This window comes from Triturus cristatus, chromosome 1_2, assembly GCF_964204655.1.
Source record: "Triturus cristatus chromosome 1_2, aTriCri1.1, whole genome shotgun sequence".
In the NCBI taxonomy this organism is placed as follows: domain Eukaryota; kingdom Metazoa; phylum Chordata; class Amphibia; order Caudata; family Salamandridae; genus Triturus; species Triturus cristatus.
Window position 1 is genome coordinate 35,710,423 of NC_140580.1, and position 18,350 is coordinate 35,728,772.

General features: G+C 49.6%; 1 protein-coding gene across 6 annotated transcripts in view; it reads left to right on the forward strand.

The window, feature by feature from the left end:
* Nucleotides 1-18,350, forward strand: part of KDM5B (lysine demethylase 5B) — an 897,967-nt gene that overhangs the window by 295,047 nt on the left and 584,570 nt on the right. For all 6 annotated transcript variants that reach the window (XM_085600396.1, XM_085600377.1, XM_085600387.1 and 3 more), the window contains 2 exons: nt 1,769-1,931; nt 15,380-15,499. In XM_085600396.1, coding sequence (XP_085456522.1) covers nt 1,769-1,931; nt 15,380-15,499 — 283 coding nt within the window. The remainder of the gene's footprint in view (nt 1-1,768; nt 1,932-15,379; nt 15,500-18,350) is intronic.

Below are 18,350 nucleotides of genomic sequence, written 5' to 3' on the forward strand. Positions count from 1 at the left end.
CCATTTATTTCACTTACCTGCACCAGGCTTGGCTTGGTTCTAGAAATAAAATAACTAAGTAATATTTTTATACAAATCAAATTGGTCTGAGTTCAGTCTTTGAGTGTGTGACATCATTTGCTGATTGTGTACAACAAATGCTTAACAATGCCCTCTAATAAAGCCTTACTGCTCGCCCACACTACCACAATTAGAGAGTAAGGTGCTATCTACTTTTACCTTTGCCTAATTTTGGGGTTCCACTGGACTCTGTGCACACTATACCTCATTTTGTTATAGTATATACAGAGCCAGCTTCCTACAGTAAGCATCTGTTCTTGGCATGTAGCGCTGTAGATTCACATGCGTCCTCCCCGGACACCTATGGTCATTTCAGTTATTATTATTCATATTATGCACACATGGACATCTCTATACTACACTTGTTTACTCCATTCTCACCCTCTTGCGGGAAAATAATCTAACCATGGAGTCTGCCCATGCACACTATCACCGAAAGGAGGAGTCACCCTGCCTTGTGACTGGAAGATACTTCTTCAAAGAAAAACTACTTGCAAACATCCAAATCCAACCCTAGATGGCAGGAGCATGCAAAGCATATTAATCTACAGCTCTACATGCTCATTACAGATGCTTACAGGATAAGTAACTGTGAAGGGGAAGATAACACCGGAGAGTGTATTGGAGGTTTTAGAGTCTTTATTGCTTTATGCACACGTTTTCTTATGGGGGTGGGTCGGTAATATGGTAGGCGAGTCTCTGTGGCCCGTTCTCGGGGTTCCTTCCTGCCCGCCGTGATCCTTCCTCTCCCGGGACCTGGTCCAATACGGGCCGGCTTGGTCGTCTGAGGGTAGCTTATCGCCCCCGGATCTCGGAAAACACAAAAAGAGCCAGTGGTGAGTACTCTGTCTATCCTTGATAGTGATAGGGAAGGGGGTGAGGGAACACTCTGTGCACAAGGGGTCAAGAAGCGTGTGACTGGGTGCTCAGGGAGGGTTGTGATCGGGATTTTCACCAGCACAGCAACGGTAAGTGCCCAGACGTCCCCTTATCCCCCCCCCCCCCCCCCTTATGGACGCCCACCCTTTCTCCCCACCCAGCCTGTGAAGCGCTCGCGTACCTGCGAGAGCCACGCTCCTCCGGGAACGTGGCTGGCCGGCTCACGGTGTCGTTGGCCTCCTGGCTCTCGTAACTTGTAGACTCCTTCGTCTCGTCCTCCGACCTTCTCTCCTCCGTCCGGCGTCCAGCCCCGCGTTCTCGCTCTCCGCTCTGCTGTCCGAGGCTCCCTCCTCTTCCTCCGCTCCCCGGTCCAGAATCTTTCTCACTCTTCGTTCCGTCGTCCTCCTCTCCTTCTCTGGTGTCTACGCACACTGGCGGTAGTGCACTTCCTGGTATATCAACCCCGCCTTCTTCTTCGTCACTACTGTGGGCAGGGCTGTAGGCGAACCCTTTCCAGTTAAAGGAACGGTGTCCAGTTTCTTCCTGCATGAAGGGGGACTGCGCTCCCGAGGGGATCCACTCAGTCTGCTGATGGGGAAAAAAGAGGGGACAACGTGTCGATCACCTTGGATGACCCGCCGGTTGTTTTCTTGTTTGGCGTTGCCCTATTACAGTAACAGAATCCTTACTTGCTCAAAACTCAATCTGAAAAAATTATTGTTGTGAGCAAATTTGTTGGTAGGTCTTTAAATACTTGCCAGCTTTGCGGAGAAGTGCCTTTAGCAATGTACTTTTACATTCTGTTTTATGTATTTGTTTGTTTTTGCAGGGGAGAACCAAAGACTTGGTATGGTGCTCCAGGCTATGCTGCAGAACAGCTGGAAGAAGTCATGAAGAAGCTGGCTCCGGAGTTATTTATTGCACAGCCAGATCTCCTCCATCAACTTGTTACCATTATGAACCCTAACACACTGATGGCTCATGGTGTGCCGGTATGGACTTGCGTTTATTTTTTCAAAGACAGATTTATTTACTTTCATTGTTTGCAATAGGACTTTTATTCTTTTTTTTTGATAAACAAATTTTTATTGATTTCACAGAAAGCACCAGCCAATCATCACGACAACACAATATCATAAAGATGTATTCAATGTTCTGAGTAGGCCCATTCAACAAAGGTGGACAAGATTAAGATGATACACGTGAACATTCCCGGCGAGATCAAACCATCCCTCCCAACCACATCCCCAGACCCTTCGGTATTTCTTGGGACAGCCACGTGCCTCATACATAATCTTCTCTTGCGTAGCGCACCAGTCGACCCCAGTCTTCCACTGTCCCACATGGGAGGGGTCAGGGCATTTGCAGACTGTCGCTATATCTCTTTTTGCCACTACCATTGCTGTAGTGTAGAACAATTTCTCATTCCTAGACCCACCCAGACCATCCTGGAACGCCTAAAATTGCGTGTTTTGGTTTGTGTGGGATTTCCGACCCCAATACTTCGGTAAGTTCCTCCTCAATGTCCCCCCAGAACTGTGCCAAGCGAGGACATGCCCATATAAATATATGGAAAAAGTCTGCAGGTTCGTGACCGCATCTATCACAGGCAGGAGTCGGGCGAAGTCCTGCGCGGTGAAGGCATGCAGGTGTTCGGTAGGCAGCATGCAAATAGCAAAGCTGTACCATGCGCAACTTGGCAGAGGCGGTAACTATCCTGGGGGCCATAAGGGCGTCACGCCAGTCTTCTTCTTCCAGGGTACCCACCCAGACCTCCCATTGAGCCCGTAACTGATCTAAAGATGTTGGGGTATTGGTAATCAGTGTCCGATAGATGTGAGAGATGCCCCCCTTCCCCAGGTCCCCAAGCATGATCTGTGCCTCGGAGGGCTATGGTTAGGAAGCCGTGTACCAGCCGTAAGGTGCGCTTGAAGAGCATGGCGCAGCTGTAAATATCTGTAAAACTGTGACGGGTGTATGGAGTGTCTAGTTTGAAGGTCTTGGAAAGAGCGCATGTGATCACCCACCCAAACATCGCCCAGCTGAGAAATACCTATAAGGTTCCAGGACCGGAAACCCTGCAGTCCTTGAGCCAAGTGCCCTGCCACAGGGGCGTGCACTGGGTCAATTTGTGTGTCCACTTGGTGTGGCGCAGTGCGGCACGCCAGGCCAGCAGCACCGATCATGTCACCTCAGACAATCTGGATGGCATAGGCTCCCCATACATCATCGACTGAACTCTGGTCAGACCCAGCTCACCAAGCTCCAGCTTATATGCCGGATCAGACCAGCCCCCGTCAAACCAATCGTGCAAAGATAGCAGATGCGTGGCCTAATAATATAAGTATAAATGGGTCATTCCCAGACCCCCGTCGAAGGAAGGGATCCTGCAGACGTTCAAGGCCAGGCGCTCCCTCCCTTTCCCCCAGAGGAATCTAGAAGTCATGCTATAAAGGTCCCGAAACCAGGCCCTCGGGAAGTTGAGGGGGGTGTTTTGAAGCATGTAAAGGAACCTGGGGAGAATCATCATTTGAAAAGAGCAACTCTCCCCATGGGGTTCAGGGGCAATGCTTGCTACTTCTGGAGGTCAGCCTTGTCCAGGACTTTTATTCTTAATCCTTTTTTGTTACAAGACAAAAAAATCTGGTGGTGGTTGATATTTTTCTTATTCTAAATTGAGAATGTTTTGCATACATGAACCTTTTTTGGCACTAGTTAAGATTCTTATGCTGGAATATCATTATCAATCTTAGTCATGGACCTAGTAACTGCTGCTACTGAACATGTGGCCACTGCATATTTGGCTGCCTCATTAGCCAAAGAATTACCAACAGCCTGTGTTCCCACACCCTGATGGCCAAGTGTATGAATAACCTGAATGAGCGGCAAACGTTCTTTAATTTCTGCCACTCGGACCCAAAGCATTTTATGCTTTATTGCACTACCCTTAGAGTATCTATATTCATTCTGAGACCAAAAGAACAAGTTGTCATTGAAAGCCTGCACACAGTAGTAGGAATCGCACACAACAAGAGTGTTAACATCAGGATTTGCGAATTCTTGGTCTAAAATCAAAGCACGCAGCTCCGCCAATTGAACCGTGCAGTCCCCAAGTACCTGTGTATGTACTATCGAAGACTTAAATTCACCATTTACACTTAAGCCAGTTACAATAGCGCAAGCCGCTTAATAAGCATGCTTTGACCCGACAGCTGGTTGAGCAGACCCATCAGTATAGATCATACATTTGTACTGATTCAAAGGAAGCAACACAACAGAGGAAGATGAACATGTTCATATTATAAAAACTCCTGTGTCTGCAACAAGGAATCAAAGATAAGTGTCAGCCGATGTCAAAGAACTCACCCATTGGATCCATCGTGGATGCAAAGTGTTAGAATTCTGAACACTCGCCTTTGTCACTGCTTCTAAAGTAGGTACAGGCAAAACCATAAGAATGTGATTTCCCTGCTCCAGAGAGCGTTCCTTCAGAATCGCCATCTGGACTGCCGTCATAAGTTTCTCAACAGTGGAAAATCGCATTTCCTCTAATGTGTGCAAATGCGATTTATAAGCTATTGGTACTGTCACCTTCATTGAATGTCAAATATGTGAAGCCTACAGCCCCAGCCACATTTCTTTAGACCAAGTTCGTAGAATTATCATGTGTTAACAAGAAGTTGGTCGCAAGCAGAATAGACTGCAAAGACCGAAGAATCGAGGTATGTTCCGGAGGCCAGCTGGATGACGAAAAAGAGTGTTGTATCAATGCGTAAAGTGGTTTGATACGCTGGGCATAATCACAAATGTAGGTGTGAGAAAGTGCCATCTTCGTGCATGGTATGCCCCCACTTTTTGCTGAATTGCTGAATGTACTTTGACTGAGTGTGCCCTGGGCTTCTGCCATTCAGGTGCCCAGGGCCTATGTTCCTTCCCTAAAAACTATGCTGAAACCGAAAACCCAATTTGGCAAACCCTGGCCACAGGTCAGCCCTTGGTAAATGGTACCCTATGTACCCAGGGCCTTGTGACCAGGGAAGGCCCCTAAGGGCTGCAGCACTTATTGTGCCACTCTTAGAGGCCCTGTACCCTGACACAAACACACTGCCCTTGCAGGCTGAGTGTCTGGGTATAGAACAGAACAGAGTCGACATGGCACACATCCCTGTGTGCCATGCCCACAACCTACACTGCCCTGGCATACATCAGCCACCCCTCTAGCTGGGTGCCCTATGCCAGTGATGTGGGTACAGGAGCATCAGCCCTGTGCCCCTACAGTACCCAGGTCCATTCCTGGGTACTGTAAGTGCAGTGCTGCCATTTAAGAGTATATGGTGCTGGGAGGTCGTCAACACGAACTCCACAGCACCATAATGGCAACACTGAAGACTGAGAAGTTTGGTATCAAACTTCTCAGCACATTAAACCCGCACTGATGCCAGTGTGGGATTTAATGTACACAAAGCACCACAGAGGTCATCTTAGCGATGCCCCCTGAAACCTAACCTACAATCCACGTCTGGTCTGGGAGGCTGCCTAGGCTGCCACACAGCAGACATGTTGCTGGTCCCCTGGGTAGGAGAGCCCCACTCTCCTGGGCCTGCAACAATGCACATCCTGGGTGAGGTGCTAGGTCTCCTCCCCCAGGATGGACAGGGGTAAGCTTCAAAGGCATGCCGCCTCTGTGAGCTTCCCCAGGCCACTTGCTGCCCCCACTCTGGCGGGAAGCCTGGCCAGAAACCCCAAATAAGGACAGGGGATGTGCCAGCCTGCCAACCCCACCCTTCAGGTGGGGGGGGAGGCGAGGTGAAGGACATATCCGGGCGCTCGCCATCTTGAAGATGGGAGGCCCTGCCCAATCAGGACTAGGCTACTGCCCCCCTCCCACAGGAGAGTGGCAAGATAGGGGTGTACCCACCCCAGGGCAGGGACCCATTGGTCTCTGCCCTTTACCTACCTGTAATGCCCCTAAATCTAGTATTTAGGGGCACCCTGAACCTTCCTTCCTTAGGTTCCAGATTCCAAAAAAAAAACAAAGAAGAAAGAAGACCTGCCGTGCAGCTGCTAAGAATAGGAAGACACCAACTGCTTTGGCCCCAGCCCTACCGGCCTGTCGACCCTCGAACCTGCTCCTGCTACATCCCGGCACCTCTTGTGGCCAGCAACCTCACAAACCCCGGAGGACCTAGCTACCTTTTGGCTCTAAGCACCTGGGACTCCTATGAGCAGAGGCTCTGCTCAAAACCAGCTTCTAACCCCTGGCATCAGCCCGGAACTGCGAACCCTGCACACTCTGCACCTGCCAAGCCTGGCCTGTGCCTGACTGAACAAAGACCCCGAGGATGTCACCCTGGCGACTGTGACCCCGAATCTGGCACCCAAGGACTCACCTCGACGCTCCTCACGAAGCCTGCAGCCTCAGAACCAGGTACCCCCCCAACCGCGATCAACAGAGGGTAAGATTTCCCGACACCAAAAGGCACCCCGGCGCCCTGCGGCCCCCTGTGCCCAACTCCTGGGTACCTACCTATCCTCCTCAACCCAACTTAACTCTCGAAGTGGTGGTGGCACCTGAAGAATCTTCGTCCCCGAGCTTGCAGCCTTTGTTCAACCAGGAGCTTTCCCTTTGAAATCCATTGAGCGCCCGAAGGCTCAAAAGCACCCTGCACCCAGCCGCCCGAGTGGCCCTGGCAGTGTAACCTCTACACCTATCTACTTCCCCATTTGCCCTGAGCAAGTGACCAGAAGCCCAGCTCCCACAGCTGCGTGGCCTGCTAGTCAGCAGCCACCAACCAAGGCCCCCCTGCCTCCCATAGGATAACATTGGACCGAACTCTCTCTGCACCCGGCTGCCCCTGTGCCGCTGAGGGTGTAACAGCTGTACTTACCTGACCCTGGGAGAACCCTGAGTCTGTTCCCAGAAGCTTAACTCTGCCAGTCGAGTACTTACCCAAAAGCCGATAACCCAGTGTTCGAGGCATATGAGCTGCAGATTATACACTGTGCATAGATCGCCATCTGGTGTTGGGCCCAGATGTTTGCAGTTTGTTTTTCCTCTTGGAAAGTCTTTGGAAGTCACGAGTTCGGTGACTCCTCCTTTGGTTCGTATTGCGCATGGGCTTCGGCTCCATCCTCAGATTATTTTTTTCCGCCATCGGGCTCGGATGTAATAATTCGCGCTCCGGTTCCGAACTTCCCAGTTCACCGATCGACGCACAAATCCTCGCTCATCGAGCATCTTCAAAGATATAAATCATCTTACTCATCTTCTCTTCGGCACTTCTTCGATTCCGGTGGTTGACGGCAGCCTTCGGGCCTATTCCGGCTCCGGTCTCAGCTGATGGAAAGAACTCCCTTCAAGAAGTGCCCTCGATGTGGGTCCAAGTTTCCCCACACCGATCTCCATGAGGTGTGCAACCTCTGCCTCTCCCCAGAACACGAGGCCCGAGACTGTCCCGCCTGCAAGTCTTTTCGCTCAAAGAAGACCATTCGAGATCGACGGGCTAGACGCAACATGGCGCACTCCTCGACCTCCGCTCCAGTCGACATCTTCGGGGACGACGTCGAAGCTCCGGGACAGCAGGACATCGAACAGGAGGACGACGACCTCGTCAGCGCTTCCGAGGCCGACGACTCAGATGTGGAGGACATCACCCCGGTGCAGCGGGTCGTGAGTAAAATTCCCACGCCCACGCCGATACCGAAAAAGGGTTCGGTCACACCTTCGCCTCCGGGCCTAGGCAAGACCAAGGACACTGCTTCTCACACCCCACCTTCGGGCCCGGTAAAGAAGCCTATTAAGCCTTCCGGCAGCTCGGGCTCGAGCCAGCCGACCACCGGTGCCGAGAAACACCCTTCGGCACCGAAGAAAAAATCGGCCTCCACCTCTACACCGAACCCGCCTAAGCCTTCGGGGTCGAGACCTTCGGCACCGACACTCACGTGCCGAGACCTTCTTCGGCACCGACCAAAAAAACGGAGGTTCCAAGGAAGCACGGCTTCGACAAACCTAAAAAGCCGTCGGCCCCGAAACCTTCGGCGCCGACCGAACAACCAGTGTCACAGGAGCTTTTCACACCGTATCCTTTGCAAAAAACCCTCACTAAGGATCCAAAGACTGGACACTTGACATTGTCTTCAAAAAAGAGACACTTGGACAAGCCAGCTCCACCTCCAAAGAGAAACGACATTGCTACCTCTCCTTTCAGGGTGCCTTCCCCACCTCCTCCTCCTCCTCCTCCTCCTCCTCCTCCTCCTCCACCTCCACCACCTCCACCTCCACCTCCACCTCCACCTCCACCTCCACCTCCACCTCCACCTCCACCTCCACCTCCACCTCCACCTCCTCCTCCTCCTCCTCCTCCTCCACCCCCTCCACCTCCTCCACCCCCTCCACCTCATCGTTCCCCCACCTTGTCTCCTGTCCCAGGCGATTTAGGGGACCCTTACTATGATCCAGCAGATGTGCCACAAGATTCCACCCCTACTGGATCTCCAGACCCATGGGATGATTATAACAATCCGGACATCCCAGATGTCCCACAGGATGACCTTTATCCATCTAGGCCATCCCCTCCTGAAGATTCCTTGGCTTTTCACCATTTGTTACAACGGGCGGCACACTACCACGGGGTGGAGTTACATACCGACCCAGTGGAGGAGGATTTTCTCCTAGACACCTTTGACGATATACATAGGTCCACTGCTATTCTACCTATGTTAAAGGGCGTAATTAAACATGCCCCTGAGGTTTTTAAAGACCCAGTCAGGGCCAGGGTCCTAAACCCTCGGATAGAGAAAAAATACAAAGCCGCCCCCACAGACCCTTCTTACATTAAAGGCCCTGCACCATTAGACTCCCTAGTGGTATCTACAGCTAGGAAGCGCTCAAATTCTTAGGCGTCGGGCGAGGCGCCCCCACTTGACAAAGAATCCAAGCTCCTAGATGGGTCAGGGAAGCGCACTGCGTCCCAAGCGGACAATATCTGGTGTATTGCCAATACGCAAGCACTGTTGGCCCATTACGACAGGGCGCATTATGATGAGTTAGAGACCATCATGCACCATCTCGAACTCCTAGATGGGTCAGGGAAGCGCACTGCGTCACAAGCGGACAATATCTGGTGTATTGCCAATACGCAAGCACTGTTGGCCCATTACGACAGGGCGCATTATGATGAGTTAGAGACCATCATGCACCATCTCCCTGAAAAGTACAAGACTAGGGCTAACAAACTTATTCAAGAAGGAAAAACAATAACCAATACCTCGATACGATGTGCCCTAGATGCGGCAGATACAGCCTCCAGGGCCATAAACACCAGTGTCCTTCTCCGTCGCCATGCCTGGCTCAGGGTTTCAGGGTTTAAACCAGAGGTTCAAGCCTCTATATTAAATCACCCATTCGACCAAGATCATCTATTTGGCCCTAAAGTAGATGAAGCCCTCAAAAATGAAAAAAGATACAGGCACGGCGAAATCTATGGGAGCCCTGCAAACACAGACTCCCAGGCGCTCCTTTCGCCGTTCTTCCTTTCGGGGCACGGGCAGAGGCTACTCCTCGGACAGTGCATCCACGTCCTATAAATCCCCTCCTCAATCTATCTTCACGAAGGGTTATCAAAGAGGCGGATACAGAGGTAATATTAATAAGGGCAGAGGCAAAACAAATACCGCCCGCTCTACCACACCTCCTGCCCAATGACTTTCCCCCGCTCCCTCCAGACCATTCCACTCCGGTCGGAGGCAGACTACAACATTTCCTTCACGTCTGGGAGACAATCACCTCAGACAGATGGGTGACACAAATTATTCAGTCAGGGTATTGCCTAGAATTAACATCCACACCCCCCCCAACATTCCACCCAGGCACCGCCCTATGTCGCAAGAACATACTGCGCTACTAACACAAGAAGTGATCTCCCTCCTGCAAAAAGGAGCAATAGAGCAGGTCCCCATAAATCAACAAAATTTAGGGGTCTACTCCCTGTAGTTTCTAATTCCAAAGACAGACGAGACCCTAAGACCCATCTTAGATCTCAGACCTCTAAACACCTACATTCATTCAGACCATTTTCACATGGTAACCCTTCAACAGGTTCTTCCACTTCTCTCCCAGAACGATTTTCTCACCACTCTGGACTTGAAAGACGCGTACTTTCACATCCCAGTACACCAGTCTCACAGAAAGTACCTCAGGTTTGTGGTAGACGGACAACACTACCAGTTCAAGGTGCTCCCGTTCGGGGTAACAACAGCACCAAGGGTTTTCACCAAGTGCCTGGCAGTAGTGGCTGCACACCTCAGAAGACAGCACATTCACGTCTTCCCCTATCTGGACGATTGGCTGATAAAAGCCACGTCCTACCAACAATGTGTGCAACATACCGCCGCTACGGTCCAACTACTTCACCAGCTAGGTTTCACGGTGAACCATCAAAAATCCCACCTTGTACCATCACACACAAAACAGTATCTCGGTGCCACCATAGACACCTCAAAAGCCATAGCCTTTTCCAATCCTGCCAGGATTGCAAAAATACAAGCGCTGCGTCAAAAATTCCTATGTCAACACTCTCTCCCAGCAAGAGTGTTTATGCAGCTCATAGGGATGATGGCCTCTTGCATCTTTATAGTGCCCCATGCAAGACTCCAAATGCGTCCACTCCAAGAGTGCTTGGCGCGCCAGTGGAACCAGGCCCAGGGACAACTGACAGATCTGGTGTTGGTAGACGGTCGCACCCATCGCTCTCTGCAGTGGTGGAACACCATAAACCTTTCCAGAGGTCGACCGTTCCTGGACCCGGTCCCACAGATAATCCTAACGGCAGATGCATCGCTCTCCGGCTGGGGAGCTCATCTGTTACATCTCACAGCACAGGGCACGTGGACGCCGCAACAGAAGTTACTCCACATCAACCATCTGGAGTTACTGGCGATCTTCCTCGCCCTAAAATCCTTCCAGGCGCAGATTTCAGGCAAGGCAGTCCTCATTCGCACAGACAACATGACTGCCATGTACTACATTCAAAAACAGGGGGGCACACACTCTCCACAGCTCTCTGTTAGCACAGAGCATATGGAGATGGGCAATTCCACAAAAGATTTTTCTCCTAGCCCAACACGTCCCAGGAGTACAAAACACCGTGGGAGATCTGCTGAGCAGACAGACACAGCAGATCCACGAGTGGGAACTTCACCCACAGGTTCTTCACCCGTTCTTTCAGAAGTGGGGGCAGCAACACATAGACCTATTCGCCACCCACGAAAACAAAAAATGCCCAAGCTTCGCCGCCAGATATTCACACCCATTGTCCGAAGGCAATGCGATATGGATGAACTGGTCAAACAAATTTGCATACGCTTTTCCACCTCTCCCACTAATTCCGTTAGTGGTGCGAAAGCTACAGCAGCATTCCCTAACTCTGATCCTGGTAGCTCCAACATGGGCCAGACAACCGTGGTACACCACACTGCTGGAAGTCTCAGTAGTACCACACCAAAAGCTACACCTCTCACCATGCCCCCTAACCCAGAACCATGGAGAGATCAGGCACCCGGACCCAGCTCAACTCAACCTTGCGATCTGGCTCCTGAGGTTCTAGAATTTGGATACCTTAACCTTCCCCCTGATTGCATGAATATTATCAGGGAAGCTAGACGCCCTACTACTAGAGCATGCTATGCGGCAAAGTGGAAAAGATTTGTTGTTTACTGCCACAACAACACAATCAATCCTTTAAATGTGTCCATACAGCACATTATATGTTACCTACTCCATCTACAAAGGTGTAACCTAGCATATACTTCCATTCGGTTACACCTCGCTGCAATTGCTGCTTATTTACAGAACAGGCAGCACCTATCACTTTTCAGAGTGCCTGCCATCAAGGCCTTTATGGAAGGCCTCAAAAGAGTAATTCCACCCAGAGTACCACCCTCACCTGTTAGGAATCTGAATATAGTTCTCACAAGGTTCATGGGACCCCCTTTCGAACCATTACATAAATGTGAGCTCCAATTTCTCACATGGAAAACAGCTTTTCTAGTGGCCATCAATTCCCTCAGAAGGGTTAGTGAAATACAAGCACTCACTATACAGCAACCTTTTCTCCAAATGCATCAGAACAAGGTTGTACTCCGCACCAACCTAAACTTTCTACCCAAAGTCATCTCTCCATTCCATCTAAACCAGTCGGTAGAATTACCAGTCTTTTTCTCACAACCTCAAACCGTTGCGGAAAGGGCTTTACACACACTGGATGTTAAAAGGGCTTTACTTGACTTTACTTTATTACATCCAACGGACACAACCTTTCAGGAAAACCAAACAGCTATTTGTCTCCTTCTCTCCACCACATAAAGGCAACCCTATTTCTAAATCGGGGATAGCTAGGTGGATTGTAAAATGCATACAGATTTGCTACCACAAAGCAAAGCGAACGCTATCTGTTCCCCCTAAAGCCCACTCTACAAGGAAGATAGGGGCTTCTATGGCTTTTCTAGGAAACATACCACTAGATGACATCTGCAAAGCAGCCACATGGTCAACACCGCACAGTTTCACAAAACATTACTGTGTAGATGTGCACACCAAGCAACAAGCTAGTGTGGGCCAGGCTGTACTAAAAACACTGTTCCAAACAACTGCAACGGATGCCGGTGGTCGCCGCTAGGGTTGGGTACTGCTATATAATCTATGCACAGTGTATAATCTGCAGCTCATATGCCTCGAACGGAATATGCTACTTACCAGTATGCATCTGTTCTTGGCATGTAGAGCTGCAGATCTATACACGCCCACCCGCCTCCCCGGCTACCTGTATCCGTTCCAGTTTATCTTATTTAGATACAACACACATTGGTTTCTTTACTGTTACTACTACGCTCCATCTTTCCCTGCTGGTGAAAAACAATCTGAGTTTGGAGCCGAAGCCCATGCGCAATACGAACCAAAGGAGGAGTCACCAAACTCGTGACTTCCAAAGACTTTCCAAGAGGAAAAACAAACTGCAAACATCCGGGCCCAACACCAGATGGCGATCTATGCACAGTGTATAGATCTGCAGCTCTACATGCCAAGAACAGATGCATACTGGTAAGTAGCATATTCCATACAGAGCCACTTTCTCACAATGTCCACTTTGATCACTTTCCCTTTAAGATGTTCACACGCGACGTGCATGTTATTCTGAGCAGTACGTCGAGTCACTAGCATTCTCGTTGATCTAGCCAGGACGTTTCAACACACCGTCTCGGTAAGCACTGATGTGTCTGTTAGTGTTTGTTGTATTATGGGCATAGTATAAAATAGCGATGCACACCTTCCCGGCGTACCGCTGTGGACTGGCACGAGTTGCATGATTTTTGTCACAAGAGAATAGAGTGCATTCACTAACATTTTCGGAGCCTAAGTTCATCACAGCTTTTTGAAGCAACCTAAATACGGTTAACTTGGAGTCATCACGCATGTTTTCACGGATCTATCATAGTTCCACCAGTGTGTTCACCTTGATTCATGGGGTTAACTCACATCGTATAACATTTTTCAAGCACCACGTGGCCCAGACATTTTGGTTATTGGATTATGGAACTCTTAGCATGCCATCAGCTTGGATATATCTTTGGTCATAACTTTTTCACTTATGCACACTCTTTTCCATTACTCACTTGACGAGCCCACGTTCCCACAAGAAAGCATGATTAACATATTTTCAGACAGCTGTTGTAATTCATTTCTTGGCAGTGTTACATTTTTGGACTGTTTTGATTAGTCTCCTGTTTCATTCGTTTCTACAGAACATGTTAATGAGACCCCTGATGAAGGGCCCGGATTGACCCGAAATGCATTGGGTTGAATTGTATATGGATTGAAAAAAATATCTGGCTACCAGTATGACACCAATTAATTGAATAAAGTTGAAGAAGAAGCTTCAGCAACGTTTAAAGTGTTTTAATTCAACTAATCTGGTGAATTGGACATGGGAAACATTTACGGTTTCCAGATGAGTGCTCCCATCAGCTTAGTGGGATTCTCCCCTCCAGCCCACCACCCACCCCCCCCGCCCTTCATACTTGACACAAGTATGTGTGCCATGTTGACTCTTCACCTTTCTCCACACCAAAACACGCAGCTTGCTGATGGAGTGTGTTTATGTGAGTGTATGTGTGTGTGTGTGTGTGTGGGGTGAGCGGGGGGTGTAGGCACATGACCTCTAAGGGAGGTGCAATATGTGCTGCAGCCCTTTGAGGCCTTGCCTGGTCACATTGCCTTTGGTACTCATTGTGAGAAAGTGCCATGTTTCTTGCATGGTATGCCCCCACTTTTTGCTGAATTGCTGATGTATTTTGACTGAGTGTGCCTGGGCTCCTGCCAATCTGGTGCCCAGGGTCTGTGTTCCTTTCCTAAAACTGTATTGAAGCCTAAACCCAATTGGTATCTCTGGCCACATGTCAGCCCCTGGTAAATGGTACCCAGGGCCCTGTGACCAGAGAAGATCCCTAAGGACTGCAGCACTTATTGTGCCACACTTAGAGGTCCTGTACCCCGACACACACACACTGCCTTTGCAGGCTGAGTGTCTTGGTGCAGAACAAAACAGAGAGTCGACATGGCACACATCCCTGTGTGCCATGCCCACAAACACACTGCCCTGGCATACCTCAGTCACCCCTCTAGCTGGGTGCACTATGCCAGTGGTGAGGGTGCAGGTGCATGAGCCCTGTACCTCTACAGTACCCAGGTCCATTCCTGGGCACTGTAAGTGCAGTGCTGCCATTAAGAGTATATGGTGCTGGGAAATAGTCATCACGAACCCCACAGCCCCATGATGGCTGCACTGAAGACTGAGAAGTTTGTTATCAAACTTCTCAGCACATTTAACCCACACTGATGCCAGTGCGGGATTTAATGTAAAATGCACGACAGAGGGCAACTTAGAGTTGCCCCCTGAAACTAACCAACAACCCGTGTCCTGACTGAAAGAATAGGCTGTTCCCCGTACTCGAAGAGCCTGGAAACCAAACTGCCTGCTTGGAGAGAAAGGTAGCCTGCCAACCCTGCTGTAGGTGCAACTCTCCAGGAAGAGTAGGAATTGTTTCTGAACCTGAACCGAACACTAGATGGCTTAATGTACAGCATGTGAATCTAGAAAATCTCCACTTTGCAAAAGTGTTACAGGTAAGTAACTTGTTTCTTATTCGACAATACACATTACATCTATTGATTTTATGATATTCCTTTGCGTCTGTAAAGAATTAACATTTTTTGCCCCAATCTAATCCGAAGCGGTTGAAGCCAACAAGGTGTTTTCTTTTGATGTTGCTTGTATAGACTTTCTTTTTTAATCTGAGGAGTGATATGTGTTTGCTTGTTGGTTTTGTATTTAAACATTGCCTCCGTGAGTGTGATTGTTTCTTATTGAACCATTTTTTCCTCTAGATTTATCGAACCAACCAGTGTGCCGGGGAATTTGTGATCACCTTCCCAAGGGCCTATCACAGTGGCTTTAACCAAGGGTTCAACTTTGCTGAGGCTGTAAACTTTTGCACTGTTGACTGGGTATGTTGAATTTAGTAGCGTCAAGAAATTGTCCCTATAGAGGGATCTATTATTTATGATGATCAGTCTTTCATTTATCATAAGACTGGCAAGTTGTCTGAATCATAATCCTATCATTGGACTATTTTCAACCAATTGGGTCTGAATTTCTTATGTTCCATACTTACACAAGTTCCCATTGATTGAGGTACTTTGTCATGTTAAGTTTCTTTTTTCTTGCTTCAGTGATGTTTAATCCAGTATGCTCCGTTTGCTACTTTGTATAACTGTTTGTAGGTGCGCCGTTGAGCCCGAGGCTCTCCACATAGACTATTCTCTTTCACCCATCCAATTTCAGTCCGTGTGTTTAATTCATCTAAAATCTTGACCATAAAATATGTACAAATTCCACAATTCTGTAAACTTGCACCCAATATTGATCAATTCATTGTTAGTAGAGACTCACAGTAACAGCATAGGCAATAAAATATTCTCATACTCTATTTTGACACCTACAGTTACAAAACAATATACAGAATATCACGTCTAAGGTGTTTATAACAACTCAACATATAAGAATGCTGATCTATGGCTTGTAAAAATGTTCTGTTTTTAATCCTCACGTAATGAATTATTTCCCATTGTGGATTGAAACCAAAAAAAAGTTACGTGCATTTTTATTTATATTTAGCTGTAGGAAACTGTGTTTTTGTTGAAGTCTCTGCACTTTTTGCCTAGTATTTGATGCAGCTATCTGATAGAGACACAGACTAGCCGCAGATTCCTTAACTTAGAATATCCCCAGGTGTCAGACTGGAAATCTTTCCTCAGCAGCACCTCTGCGTGCCGGGGGGCAGCGCTGCACGGCTCCACCCTGGCATCGTCCACGGACGTGACATCAGCGGACCCATATATGCCCCTCCCAGCGCACTGACGTCCGTTTTCTTTTCCGCGTCCCAACGCAGGTCCAGGAAAACCAGTGGTTCCTTGGCCTGTTTTTCAGGCATTTTTCGCGACTTCTTCGGCGTCGCGGAACAGTGTGCGCTGCCCTTGGGCTTTAAGGCGTGTGAGATCTGCAAACGGCAAATGTCTGTCACGGATCCGCACACGATTTGTATGTGGTGCTTGGGGGTGCACCACGAGTCCGAAGAGTGCGACACCTGTCTACAGATGAAACCCAAGTCCCTCCAGAAGTGTCGTAAGAAGCTGTTGGCAGCCCAGATGTCCGGTCCTGCGTTTTCACGCCGCCGATCTCCCTCCAGGGATCGGGCTCGCTCAAGGGGCCGTTCCCGCGTACGCTGATCAGAGACTGGTAAGCACAAGCGTAAGTCGCGGAGGTCGTCCTCCCGAAAGCGTGACACTGGGGCCCGCTGCACTCGGTCCTTGCCAGGCACTGGCACCCTGTAGTCGTCTCCTCCATATCCACCCTTCCCGGGTGTCGGAGCGACACGGTCCCAAATGGAGGCATATTCAAAGCCTCTCCAGTCTTTCTTTGGGTTACCCCCCTCTCCCTGGTGCGCCTTGCAGCCTTCTTTCGCTCTGCCGTTGCTTCCTCCCACTAGGGAGTCTTGGTGGCTGGAGACATGTGGGAGCAACATTTTTGCCTCCGCCAGTGCGGGCATCCATGCCTTAAACGCGTCTTGCATGTTCGCACGTGCTTCCTTTGCCCTTTGGGACTTGGTTGAGCTCCTTCTTCCTTCTCTCCCAGAAGGGCCCGGGCTGACTTGCATCGTGTTCTTCTTAATGACCGGGGATTGGCACAATATTCCATTCGATTGCCCCTGGACGCTACCAACTCTGTTAGTAGAGCCATGGCCAGGTCGATTGCTTTGCGCCGCCATGCATGGCTGCGCGATAGTAGTTTTCCTGACAACGTTCGGGATGCTCTGCGTGATATGCCGTTCAATGGTGTGGACCTTTTTGATTGTCACGATGATTCAGCGGTCTCCCGCCTCTTGTCTGGTCTTCCGTGATTAGCTTGCGGCCAGGCTTTCTCGACCTTGTGGCCTGTCTTTGTCACACGCTGGGTAACTTTATGTTGCCTTTTCTTGTTAGGCAGCATTGCCTTCTTTGTTTTGGACCCTGGGTTCATGACGTAATACCCAGATGGTCTGGCCGGAGGCTCTGCCATGTTTGCCTTGGTCGGTACAGCTGGTCAGCTGGTTCTACCTTCTTTGCAGTCCTCTGTCTGTCAGCTTGGTTCCAGAGGAGGCCCCCTTGCCGGGTGTTAGAAAGTGGGTTTCTGTTGCAGTAACCCCCCCCTTTTTTGCCTAATAGCTGATGCACTTTTCCTTGTTGTGCCCTGGGCTCCTGCCAATCAGGTGCCCAGGGCCTGTGTTCCTTCCCTAAAAACTGCATACCAGCCAAAACCCAAATTGACAAGCCCTGGCCACATGTCAGCCCCTGGTAAATGGTACCCTAGGTACCCAGGGCCTTGTGACCAGGGAAGGCCTCTAAGGGCTGCAGCACTCATTGTGCCACCCTTAGAGGCCCTGTACCCTAACACACTCACACTGCTCTTGCAGGCTGAGTGTCTGGATACAAGACAAAACAGAGAGTCGACATGGCACACATCCCTGTGTGCCATGCCCACAACCTACACTGCCCTGGCATACATCAGCCACCCCTCTAGCTGGGTGCCTTATGCCAGTGGTGTGGACACAGAGGCAGGAGCCCTGTGCCTCTACAGTACCCAGGTCCATTCCTGGGTCCTGTAAGTGCAGTGCTGCCAGCTAAGAGAATATGGGGCTGGGAGCTTGTCAAACACGAACTCCACAGCACCATAATGGCAGCACTGAAGGCTGAGAAGTTTGGTATCAAACTGCTCAGCACATTAAATCCACACTGATGCCAGTGTGTGATTTAATGTACA